Source organism: Electrona antarctica (assembly GCF_951216825.1).
Source record: "Electrona antarctica genome assembly, chromosome: 3".
Classification (NCBI taxonomy): domain Eukaryota; kingdom Metazoa; phylum Chordata; class Actinopteri; order Myctophiformes; family Myctophidae; genus Electrona; species Electrona antarctica.
Genome location: NC_136808.1, coordinates 27,802,731 through 27,816,042, shown reverse-complemented (window position 1 = coordinate 27,816,042; position 13,312 = coordinate 27,802,731). Strand labels below are relative to the sequence as shown.

Below are 13,312 nucleotides of genomic sequence, written 5' to 3'. Positions count from 1 at the left end.
GTCAGGATGTTTAGAAAGCCATCTCGCCTCCATCACTGAGACACGCGAAGAGTCTGCAGCGCAGCGACGGCTTTGATCTCGCTCTGACCATGAGTCAGACCAGCTTATTTTTAGCCGCACGCGTTCCTCAATTATTCCTGATGTATACAGTACACGCGAGTGATTGTTTAATGCTGTGTTAGCAAAATTGTGTGTGTGTGTTTGGACTTGTTTTGCGTGCATCAGCCACACACGGGCCTCCGCCAAGCTAATGGCACGCTAATCAGTGTGTTATGCAGCCGGTCAGGAATGTGTAGGAACGACCAACCGACCGGACGGACGCTGTTTTCATTTAACGAGGATTCTATTTGGAGGAGTTTGTGTAAATGAAAACAGTGTGTGAGCTGGAGGAGGAGGGGGAGGGGGAGGAGGGACTGTCCTATAGTCAGAGTAGTGAACAACAAGCGGCGCAGCTGACTGCCTGTGACACATAAACACAGTTCATGGGCTGCTCCAGTGGAACAACATTTCAGGGAAGTCATTATGAGCTCCAGGCCTTAACGTTACGTAACTCCTCTGACTCCACGTCACATCATGGCCGTACGACGTACGTACCATCATGGCCGTACGTAGTACCACACAACAACGCCAGAAAAATAACCCATTTCGACCTGAGGACGATTCTACAAATGCCTTCTAAATCCAGACAGTTTTCTGAAAAACCCTATGTTTCCATATATGTCGGTCGTTCTCAAACATCTTCATGTCAAGGACCACCAAAACTATATGTAATTGGCCGCCGACCAAGAAAACACGCTTGACATCTTAGCCACAGCATTAGAAAAACTTAAATCATGCCAACAACTCAGATGACCGTTATTTTCTTTTCTTTTAATTTTATTTTTCCAATGGTAAAGTACCTGTCTTGCTTTATTTATTTATTATTATTATTATGATTGTTTTTGATGTATTGTAATTTTTTATCTGTTTCGCTGTTCAACCTGTGGGGTGGGGGAAACCCCCTTTTCTTTTAACAAAAAATAAAATAAAAACTGGATCACAAAAAAAATGTAATTGGCCGCCGACCCACATCTGAAAATATGTTGTTCCAGGGACCCCCCACCAGAAGCAACCTAACCCTAAGGGCCTCAAGGGCTGCCTGTATGGGTGTACACCTACCCTAACCGAACCCTAACCCTAAAGCAAAGGGCTGCCTGTATGCAGTATGTCACCGAGCTTGTACAGTATGTGTACAGTACGTCACCGGGCTTGTATGCCATGAAGCGCCAATCTGTGATCCATTTGACTTTGACTCCAGTTGCAGTGTGTGTTCTATTTTAGCACGGAACAAAAGAGGCCCCACGAAGCACAATCAGGCTCCGATTGCACGTCTGGTCAATCGGGGGATCGAGGAAATGCGTTTTAAGTTTGTACGGCTCACGGCAAACCCTAAACACTGTGGTCCAAACGGCGTGGCTGCCAATGGCAGGCCTAAACACTGTAGTCCAAACGGCGTGTCGGCCAAAGGCAGGCGAGCAGAGCTGCCATAGCGGGGTATCTCTGTCTGCCAGCTGTCTTCTGCTCGGTGCTCCAAAGGTCTGCGTTGGTGATTTGGACAGCAAATTATGATTTAGTTTTAGTCATCTGAAATGTTTTAGTTTGGTTTTAGTCGACCAAAACTAACTAATTTAACCGAGTAAAATGCATTTTGGCTGGCCATTATTTTCTGAAAACCTGCCAGTTTTTTTTTACGAATTCACATCCGTTTTGTTGACAGTATGTGTTAATTAGGGTTTGAATGTGCTTCCTGCCTCCTGTTTATGAAGGAACCATTATACACCGTGCACTATGCCCTACAGCTACTAATGGATTGTGTGTGTGTGTGTGTGTGTGTGTGTGTGTGTGTGTGTGTGTGTGTGTGTGTGTGTGTGTGTGTATGTATGTGTGTGTGCGTGTGCGTGCGTGTGTGTGTGTGCGTGTGCATGCGTGTCCAGGTGTGGCAGCGCTCCTCTGGACCACATCTCCTTAAACCGACTGTCCAACATGAGGAAGAGATACAGGTGAATATTATTATTGTTGTCTCCACCAGGCCGAAGTCATGGGGAGAGAATATGTTTTGCACTCCGTCCGTGTGTGTCTGTCCGTGTGTGTGTCCGTGAGTGTGTGTGTCCGTCTGTGTACAGCTAATCTCCAGCACCGTTAACCCGGTCGATGCCAAATTTTGCACACACACTCCCTGGATGCCAACGATGAACCTCTGCCCCAAATTTTCCAGAACGGGCTGTTATAGCGCCACAAGGAGGCCAACTTTTGAAAAACATTTTTTGATATTACTATTCTGTCCAAAAATTCCGCAAATCGTTACATACTATCTCTATAGTCATGTGTTCAAGATGGATCTGTCCGATATTTCATATTCCATCCTAATTGGCTAACATTGGCTTTCAAAGTTTGCAGGATTTGCCCGTTTTGAACAAAAAGCCTCAAATCATGAACGCAGCATGCAATTTACGTGAAATCTTTCACAGACTTTCCTACTAGGCTGAGGAATATAACTCTGAGAGTGTAACCAAATGGACCAGGAAATGTTAAAATCCTAAAGATTCCCGACCCTACTCAACAGAATCTGTCTGTCTCTCTCTGGCCCTGTAGGCTCCAAACTGTCTGTCTCTCTGTAGGTTCGATTCCAAACTGTCTGTCTCTCTCTGGCCCTGTAGGCTCCAAACTGTCTGTCTCTCTGTAGGTTCGATTCTAAACTGTCTGTCTCTCTGTAGGTTCGATTCCAAACTGCCTGTCTCTCTGTAGGTTCGATTCCAAACTGTCTGTCTCTGTAGGTTCGATTCCAAACTGTCTGTCTGTCTCTGGCCCTGAAGGCTCCAAACTGTCTGTCTGTCTCTGGCCCTGTAGGCTCCAAACTGTGACTTTTCCAGCTCAAAATATCTTCTTCGTTCTGAGGAAGAGCTTTGAGCTCAAAGTCAATGCAGCAAATAATCCGCATCTGTCTGTCTGTCTGTCTGTCTGTCTGTCTGTCTGTCTGTCTGTCTGTCTGTCTGTCTGTCTGTCTGTCTGTCTGTCTGTCTGTCTGTCTGTCTGTCTGTCTGTCTGTCTGTCTGTCTGTCGCTCTGCACCTGTCTGTCGCTCTGCACCTGTCTGTCTGTCTGTCTGTCTGTCGCTCTGCACCTGTCTGTCTGTCTGTCTGTCTGTCTGTCTGTCTGTCTGTCTGTCTGTCTGTCTGTCTGTCTGTCTGTCTGTCTGTCTGTCTGTCTGTCTGTCTGTCTGTCTGACTGTACCTGCCCATGTTTGGCTTAGGGATGTGTGTTGTTTCACGTGTGTACCTGCGGGGGGCCACGCTTAGGGATGTGCATGGACGTCCTTGACCTTTTTTTCTACAGTGTGAAACGAGACCATGAAGATCCATGAAGCTTTCACAGCTGTGCAGTATGTGTATCAAGAACTCAAGAACTGTGTGTGTGTGTGTGTGTGTGTGTGTGTGTGTGTGTGTGTGTGTGTGTGTGTGTGTGTGTGTGTGTGTGTGTGTGTGTGTGTGTGTGTGTGTGTGTGTGTGTGTGTGTGTGTGTGTGTGTGTGTGATTGACAGGAACGGCCTTGGCCCGTCTAAGGAGGGTGAGGCTCAGTACTCCGTGGTCCACTGCACCGGCTACATCAAAGCGTGGCCCCCCGCAGGTACACACGTGCAACAACACACATCCTAAACTAACAACTTCTAGTCCAGGACTTGTCACTGTTTGTAATGCTCTTCGCCAATAGACGTCTATGTAGGAGAGCCTCCATTGGACTGAAGCCCCATGAAGTGAACGGAGTTGTCGTAACTCTGTCTTACTCTATGGCTCTGGCCTGGTCTAACCTAAAGCAGCTGCTTTGATCTGGAACATTCTTAGAAACGGGCCTGGCTTTGATCAGAGCCGCGGGACGGCCCTGGATGTGTCCCGTATCCGCTGGGATCGCTCCGTTTGAAAAGGCTTGGATCTGGGACGCCTCAGGCAGTCACTGACCGACCAAACACAACTACCCACACAGTGTCAGGTCATCCCAGAATGTGTTGCATATGATCCATGTTGGTGACCAGTGATTTTCTGTTTTTATTTATCACTTTTTTATTTCTGAAGATTTCAGTTTTTTGGGGAAGGACATTTTCTAAATTTCAAACTACTTAGTAATTTGTACTTTTGAATACTTGAGTATGTACGAACGTGAGTACTTTGTCCACCGCAGTCTATAAGGTTTACATTTTATATTTTCAGAATTCAACTTCATTCAGGACGGGAACCCCTTTTGGTGTTTTAAGCATTATGTTATACTTTAGCTATTGAAAAATAGCAGGTGCCGTGCTATGAACTTGTAGATCTGCTATTTCTTTTAAATCGTGAAAATGTGGTGTAAATTATTGAATATATATTCTTTCAGAATGAAAGAACCACTGTCATAGAAACGTAGGTTTTTCAGAAAACTGTCATGATTTAGAAGACATTCTGTAGAATGTGGTCTCAGTTCTAAATGGGTTAATGCTAGTTTAGAGCACTTAGGACGTAATTCGTTTGCTTCGCCAAGTCTAGGGACTTTAATGTTTGTTTAGTGCACTAAATCAGGGGTTCCCAAACTTTTTTGGACCAGGTACCCCTTTTGGGGTAGACATTTTTCCAGGTACCCCCTCATCTGAAGCGGCCGCAGAAACCTTTCAAGTGTCCTGAGTCTTTTTGTTGTTTCTGCAGCATGCTTCCTGCTGTTACTGTTAGGGGTCACGACAGGTTGACTGATGTTGTAGTTTTAGTAATCATGTCAGCTATTGGCCCAAAGCAAACATGGGAGAAACACAATGAACACAAAAAATACGTTTATTGCGCAACTTGGCAGAAATGACCACGTAGATAAACATAATTTTAATGTTAAAAAAAGTATTTCGGGTACCCCCTGGCTATGCGTCGCGTACCCCTAATGGAGAATTTACGTCATTATGTGGACGAGCAAATCGTCATGATGATGTACGATAAGAACGCCCCTCAATTCACACAGGTGTGATTTTTACTGTGCAGAAGATGGTATTCATGACAAATACACACACACACACACACACACACACTTCAAAACAACAGAGTGTTTACATTAGTCAGCGATAACCAGTTAACCCCCCCCCCCCCCCCCCCCCCCCCAACTGTGTGTGATGATGCCAGGTGTCTGTGATGAGGGCTGACTGTAAACGAACAACATCACGCATCGCAGCATGACATCTTGGCCTTGGAGCGCTTGTTTTCTCTGTGTGTGTGTGTGTGTGTGTGTGTGTGTGTGTGTGTGTGTGTGTGTGTGTGTGTGTGTGTGTGTGTGTGTGTGTGTGTGTGTGTGTGTGTGTGTGTGTGTGTGTGTGTGTGTGTGTGTGTGTGTGTGTGTGTGTGTGTGTGTGTGTGTGTGTGTGCGCGTGTGCGTGTGTGTGTGTGTCTACAGGCTCCACTGGAACATTTCCAGGTGTCGTACAAACACACTGGAGCCCACATGTGTGTCAGAATCATTGACACATGCCTCGCTTTCTTTCATGGCCTAAAAATAGAAGCCTTTGGAATGTTCTGTAGAGTCACGAGATGACATGAGACGGACATGTACATTCATAAAAAGCAGATGCATAACAATTATCACTATAGCATGGTCACACACACACACACACACACACACACACACACACACACACACACACACACACACACACACACACACACACACACACACACACTGTACCCTTGGTACTGTATCCAGATGTTAGCAGGTTTTCCTGACCATCTGGTTACTCAACCGTCCTCTGTCTCGCTCACAGCGAAGGACAAAGTGTTGGGCTTCAGTCGTAGTATTTTGATGTGGAGCAGTGTTCGTTTAATAATACTTTAATAACTCTAAAACTATGTGGAAAAATGTTAGTCGAATAAACTAAATAATATAAAGCAAGCTATGATGACTAAACCTAAGACTAAATATATATTGTCGATTTAGTCAACAAGTAAAAAGTGTAGTAAAAGAGTAAAATGTGGAGAAGAGACCTGGAAGAACTAAAAGACAAGTCATTGTATGTTTGTTTGCACTCGGTTGTTGACTCTCTGAAAATAGCACATCTACGCCACGTGTTGTCAGCTTGTAGATCAGCTATTTTCAGCATGCAACCGAGTGTAAAATCTGCCATTATGACGCCATCACGGCCCGTCAACTGTAGGTTTAGTCCACTAAACTCTTGTGACATTTAGTCAACTAAAACTAGACCAAAACTAAAACTTTTCAGTTGACTGTCTAAAATATGAGTAAAACTTCATACAAATGTTAAGCTATGACTAAAACTAAATCAAACTTTGCTGTCCAAATGACCACAGATGTGGAGCAGCCCGTCTGTAACCCTGTGTCGGCTGCGATGAAATGATTGGTTGCAGAGACAGCGAACAGACCAGAATTGTCAAGGGAATCCTCCGAAATTATATGTCACCCTGCCTCGCCGTAATTGGATCCATAATTACGTTAATAACGTTCACATTTCAGATGTCGCGGTTGACTGTAATGGAGTGGAGAGAATGTGACCTTTTCAGTACAACTGCCAGAACGTGGCTTGGTTCGGACAGCTTTATAAATGTGGTGATTTTCTGCTATCGTTATGCAGAGCGAGTGCTATTAACCTCAGGGTCACCCAGAGAGCCAACGGCACAGTGCTTCAGATCTCTCTCTTAACCCCGATAACATCTCCCTGACGCTCCCCAAAACATTCAATTCAATTCAATTCAATTCAATTCAATTCAATTCAATTCAATTCAATTCAATTCAATTCAATTCAATTCAATTCAAAGGGCTTTGTTGGCATGAGAAAACATACGTTTACATTGCCAAAGCACAATACAGCAATACAATCAAAACAAAATGTATGTACATTTGAAAGTCAGAATCTTCAATAAATCAATTTCTATGTACCAAGATCACTCGATGCAGTGCAGGAATACACACAATGATTAGTCTTTACAATTTACAATTTAGGCATTTAGCATTTAGCAGACATTACTTCTATTTTGAAAGAAATCCCGGCGCTGATTGTGTTAAGCAAGAACAAAAAGCATGGTAATACATCATATACATACAAAGTAGTTATCATGAATCATACGTACTGTAAGCTAAAAACGTAACAGTGGAATATATAATGAAATATGCATATATACTATATAGTGCTATGTTTACATAAATGTATCAATGGAGTGTAAAATCTGCCTCAAATTCGAGCATCAGTGTTGGAGTACGCTCACAGTGCACGTTAAAGCAGTCCTGTAGGTATAGGCGAAGGCGATCCCAGTGAGACTGCTCACTGCTGTGGGTGAGTGATGCCTGCACCCACGTTAATGAGAGATAGCCTGGCAAGGCATTCATAATCAACGTTTATGGAGTGATTGATGAACGAATCATAAACATATGGATGAAGGCTGGTGTGTGCTGATATGTGCTGGTGTCGCTGTTGGATGTGGACGCTACAGAACAGAATGTTGTACACGCACACACTCTTCACGACACTGCATGTTTGTTTTAGCAGCCCTGCTGCTGCTGTGGAGATATCGGAATTGAATTGATGTGAAAACAGAATTGATCTGCTTATCGTCAGTGACTGGGCTGTAATGTGGAATGGGCGTGGATGGAACGCTATTTGAATATTTGTCCTGGTTGATTTGTAGGACGACTGGCAGCAGCGTGGCTCATGATTTATCTGGCAGTGGCGTGGAGACGCGATGTGGAAATAAATGGTCATACATCAGCAGCAGGAGAGATTAGCTCTCCACGCAGCAAAATGCAAATAATAGCAAATGAGAGAATAAACATTGACACTTTATCACAACTGTCTTGTTGTAGTCTGTCTCTACTCTGTCGGTTTATTTCTACATAATCTCAAGGTCCTTACTTCAATTCAATTCAAAGGAGCTTTATTGGCATGAGAAAACATACATTTTATATTTGCTAAAGCAAGAGTGGAGCGAAGCAAACAAAACAATGTATGTACAAATAATTGATTGTGTAAAAAGAGCAGTGTTGCATTAATTAAAACATCTCTCTCTCTCTCTCTCTCTCTCTCTCTCTCTCTCTCTCTCTCTCTCTCTCTCTCTCTCTCTCTGTCTCTGTCCACCGGTGTCTCTCTCCCCTCAGGCATGACGATACCAGATGAAGACACAGAGGCAGGTCAGACCGGAAAATACTGCCTGGTTGCCATCGGGAGACTACAGGTGTGTGTGTGTGTGTGTGTGTGTGTGTGTGTGTGTGTGTGTGTGTGTGTGTGTGTGTGTGTGTGTGTGTGTGTGTGTGTGTGTGTGTGTGTGTGTGTGTGTGTGTGTGTGTGTGTGTGTGTGTGTGTGTGTGTGTGTGTGTGTGTGTGTGTGTGTGTGTGTGTGTGTGTGTGTGTGTGTGTGTGTGTGTGTGTGTGTGTGTGTGTGTGTGTGTGTGTGTGTGTGTGTGTGTGTGTGTGTGTGTGTGTGTGTGTGTGTGTGTGCGCGCGCGCGTGCGTGCGTGCGTGCGTGCGTGCGTGTGTGTGTGCGTGTGCTCTCCAGTCTCCATGGATATGAACGGTTCTGTGTGTTTGTATCGTTAACAGGTGACCAGCTCTCCGGTCTCCATGGATATGAATGGTCTGACGGTCCCCACAGAGTTCCTGTCTCGTCACAACTCAGACGGGGTCATCACCTTCGTCGACCCGCGCTGCATCAACGTCATCAGCTATCAGCCTCAGGTCAGATAATTAGCACTTTAATAATTTACCTATAGCTAAGCCCCTCCCCAAACTGCTATGGTCCAATCACAGCTAAGCATAACATGGGTTAGACAAACCTCTCCACCAATAGTTTTCCTATATGATAAAACATTGTTTTAAAAAGAAATGTCGCGCACATTTTTTTCCAGTGCATATGGCAGGCCTTGTTGACGGATTTGGAAGAGATTTTGAAGGTCTGGTTTCAAAAATGAACCATGTTAGAATGTTAGAATGGATCCATTTTTAGAATGGAATCGAACAAACTCATTATACACCGTACCTTTTAAGAATGGAATCGAACGAGCGCATTACACCGTATCTGTTTAGAGTGGAATCGGGGGAGCTTTTCATTAGATTCTCGTGCTTCGGGGTCATACTTCTATGCAGGGGGCGCGTGAAATATAGCTTGACGTGTTTTTTTTTCTTTATTTCTTTGACTGGATCACATCTTCCTCCAGTAAGGTCCATGTGTGGCATCGTTAGTTTGAAGACGTTCCCTAGCTGTCAAGGAGAGGTTAATGCCTCCGTGACGTTCTTTGATCTCTGCTATAACTCTCTGGGTCCATTTTCATCCTGACAAAATACTCCAGATAAGCCCCCCCAACCACCCCCGCCTTCGCTGAGCAGTCGTGTGCATAACGTGCTTTAGCAACCTTCCTGTGAGAGCTGTACTGTACTGTACTGTACTGTACTGTACTGTACTGTACTGTACTGTACTGTACTGTACTGTACTGTACTGTACATGGGCGATCATCTCCAGTCCTGATCTCCTACAGATGTCCCATAGTGTAGCTTTGATCAGCTTTGCATTATCAACTGTGCATGTGTGGTACAGCTGACAGGGGAAGGTGAACGGCGATGTTCAAAGAAGAGGTTTTACCTTGGAACAAACGGTGCCTTAACCCATTTAGGACGCGAACGCATCTGCGCCGCGCTACGAGCTTGTAGAGCTGCTATTCTTACAAAAATCTTGAAAATGTGGCGCAAATCTTTGAATATATACTTTTTAACGTTTTTTTAACTCAAATCCTTGCTTCTGGTGGGTGTCCCTGGCCGAAACAAATACAAATACAGATCATCCTGGGAGTCCTTGACATGAAATAGTTTGAGAACCACTGATATAGAAACATGAGGTTTAACCCTGTGAGAACCACTGATATAGAAACATGAGGTTTTAACCCTGTGAGAACCACTGACATAGAAACATGAGGTTTAACCCTGTGAGAACCACTGACATAGAAACATGAGGTTTAACCCTGTGAGAACCACTGACATAGAAACATGAGGTTTAACCCTGGGAGAACCACTGACATAGAAACATGAGTTTTTTAAAAGACATTGGTAGAATCTGGTCCTCAGGTGTAAATGGGATAAAGGCATTCCTTCAGCCAGCCGGTTAGTCTTACAGCGTTAAAGCCCTTCTCTCATCACTGGAAGGATGAGAAACCATTTGATTCATTTATCACAAGAGAAGAAAGTAGACCTTCTCTCATCACTAGAAGGATGAGAAACCATTTGATTCATTTATCACAAGAGAAGAAAGTAGACCTTCTCTCATCACTAGAAGGATGATAAACCATTTGATTAATTTATCACGAGAGAAGAAAGTAGACCTTCTCTCATCACTGGAAGGATGAGAAACCATTTGATTCATTTATCACAAGAGAAGAAAGTAGACCTTCTCTCATCACTGGAAGGATGATAAACCATTTGATTCATTTATCACGAGAGAAGAAAGTAGACCTTCTCTCATCACTGGAAGGATGATAAACCATTTGATTCATTTATCACAAGAGAAGAAAGTAGACCTCTTCTCACATCACTGGAAGGATGAGAAACCATTTGATTCATTTATCACAAGAGAAGAAAGTAGACCTTCTCTCATCACTAGAAGGATGAGAAACCATTTGATTAATTTATCACGAGAGAAGAAAGTAGACCTTCTCTCATCACTAGAAGGATGAGAAACCATTTGCTTCATTTATCAAGAGGAAAGAAAGTACAAAAGCGGAATATGTGGCAGGAAAAGTTGGTTCAAATATATGTGTACTTTACCTGGATGTGAATGAGTTTGGTCCAGTTTTAAATCCTTTTACATCTTATTTTATTGCATAGCACTAATATAAGTTCTATAACACATGCAGTTTGAAAGAAGAAAGCTTTGCATTCAAGTATCTGTATGAACACAGACCACTCTGGACCATGCAGTTGAATCTTTCAATATTGATTTTACATTATTAAAGAAAACTTCTTCCGTGGCTGTTGGCATACCTGAAGAAGACCTCCTGTAGGTGGAAACGTGGTTCTAATAAATGATACCTGGGAGCTGTAGAACAGTGTGTGGAGGATCCTTTAATACCATTAACCAGCCCATGATATTTTCCACTGCCATTGACCTCAAAAAGGGAACGATTCAAACCACTGTATGAAGCAGAAAGAGTGAGTCAATCACTTATTATTGAGGCCTCCTATATACAGCTTTTGTCCACAAACGTCTCAATATTTGCCATTGACAATGAAAGGAGAAATTAGGTCAAATGGCCGCCAAATATAACCAACCAATCACATAAATTCAGTTGTTCATGAGATGATGTATGATGATGTATAATGACAAGAGCGCCCCTCACTAGTCACTTCACACAGGTGTGATTTTTATTAATAGTATAGTAGTAGTATTCTCTGCTCTGTAGGACCAGTTGGGCAAAGACATCCTGGAGTTATGAATTATTAATAATAATAGTAGTTCTCCTCTGTGTTGTGTTGTATCTAATCTGTAGGACCTGTTGGGGTAAGACATCCTGGAGTTATGAATTATTAATAATGTTGTGTTGTTGTATCTAATCTGTAGGACCTGTTGGGGAAAGACATCCTGGAGTTCTGCCATCCTGAAGACCAGAGTCACCTGAGAGAGAGCTTCCAGCAGGTACTGTACCATACTGTACTGTACTGTACCATACTGCACTGTACCATACTGTACTGTACCATACTGTACTGTACCATACCGTACTGTACCATACTGTACTGTACCATACCGTACTGTACCATACTGTACTGTACCATACTGTACTGTACCATACCGTACTGTACCATACTGTACTGTACTGTACTGTACTGTACTGTACTGTACTGTACCATACTGTACTGTACCATACCGTACTGTACCATACTGTACTGTACCATACTGTACTGTACCATACTGTACCATACTGTACTGTACCATACTGTACTGTACCATACTGTACTGTACCATACTGTACTGTACCATACTGTACCATACTGTACTGTACCATACTGTACTGTACCATACTGTACTGTACCATACCGTACTGTACCATACTGTACTGTACCATACTGTACTGTACATTACCGTACTGTACCATACTGTACTGTACCATACTGTACTGTACCATACTGTACTGTACATTACCGTACTGTACCATACTGTACTGTACCATACTGTATGTACCCCCCCCCCCCCCCCCCGAGGGGTCGTGACCCATGGGTTGAGAACCCCTGCTATATACCACATGACTGTACTGTACCATACTGTACTGTACCACACTATATACCAGACTGTACTGTACCACACTATATACCAGACTTTACTGTACCACACTATATACCAGACTGTACTGTACCACACTATATACCAGACTGTACTGTACCACACTATATACCAGACTGTACTGTACCACACTATATACCAGACTGTACTGTACCACACTATATACCAGACTGTACTGTAACACACTATATACCAGACTGTACTGTACCACACTATATACCAGACTGTACTGTACCACACTATATACCAGACTGTACTGTACCACACTATATACCAGACTGTACTGTACCACACTATATACCAGACTGTACTGTAACACACTATATACCAGACTGTACTGTACCACACTATATACCAGACTGTACTGTACCACACTATATACCAGACTGTACTGTAACACACTATATACCAGACTGTACTGTACCACACTATATACCAGACTGTGGGCACTTTACTCCCTGTGGGGTTGTGGAACACGTGTGTCGAATTTGAAGTCGGTGAGGCGAAGGGTTCTCGAGTTACGTGCATTACAGACGTACACACAGACAGAGACATGGTGCATTTATAGATAGATAGCGCTTTTCTAAGTACCCAACGACTTGCGACCCATAACAACAGGTCAGCTCATATCGCCAGAACAGATCCACGGATGACCCTAACCCATAAGAACAGGTCAGCTCGTTGGGTTAGGCAGAGAGGAGACAGGTCAGGAGGGAAGAGTGCAGAATGGAAAGCCTCAGTTAGTTCTCAAGACAAGTTGAGGCGAGAGTATCGGTGGCAACCCATGGAGGGATGTGACACGTGGAACGTGGTGTCTGAGGGTGTTTGATGGATTGTTCCCGTGCGGTTCAGTAGCCTGTCTGTCACTCTGTGTGTGCCGCTAGCAAAGCAACTTTCAGCTATGGGTGAAAGTTCACCGACACAGGAGCGATGTCTGTCATCCGTCAGTGGTGTATATCATGTTACCTAGTCCCGCGTGGCCACACTGTTGCCTCTCGCAATGTTCAG

The 13,312-nt window shown here is 43.7% G+C and overlaps 1 protein-coding gene across 2 annotated transcripts in view; it reads left to right on the top strand.

Annotated features, from left to right (window-relative positions):
* The window catches only part of arnt2 (aryl-hydrocarbon receptor nuclear translocator 2), an 88,803-nt gene that overhangs the window by 40,492 nt on the left and 34,999 nt on the right, over positions 1–13,312 (top strand). For both annotated transcript variants that reach the window (XM_079496680.1, XM_079496679.1), the window contains exons 7-11: positions 1,974–2,039; positions 3,577–3,662; positions 8,142–8,218; positions 8,584–8,718; positions 11,588–11,662. In XM_079496680.1, coding sequence (XP_079352806.1) covers positions 1,974–2,039; positions 3,577–3,662; positions 8,142–8,218; positions 8,584–8,718; positions 11,588–11,662 — 439 coding nt within the window. The remainder of the gene's footprint in view (positions 1–1,973; positions 2,040–3,576; positions 3,663–8,141; positions 8,219–8,583; positions 8,719–11,587; positions 11,663–13,312) is intronic.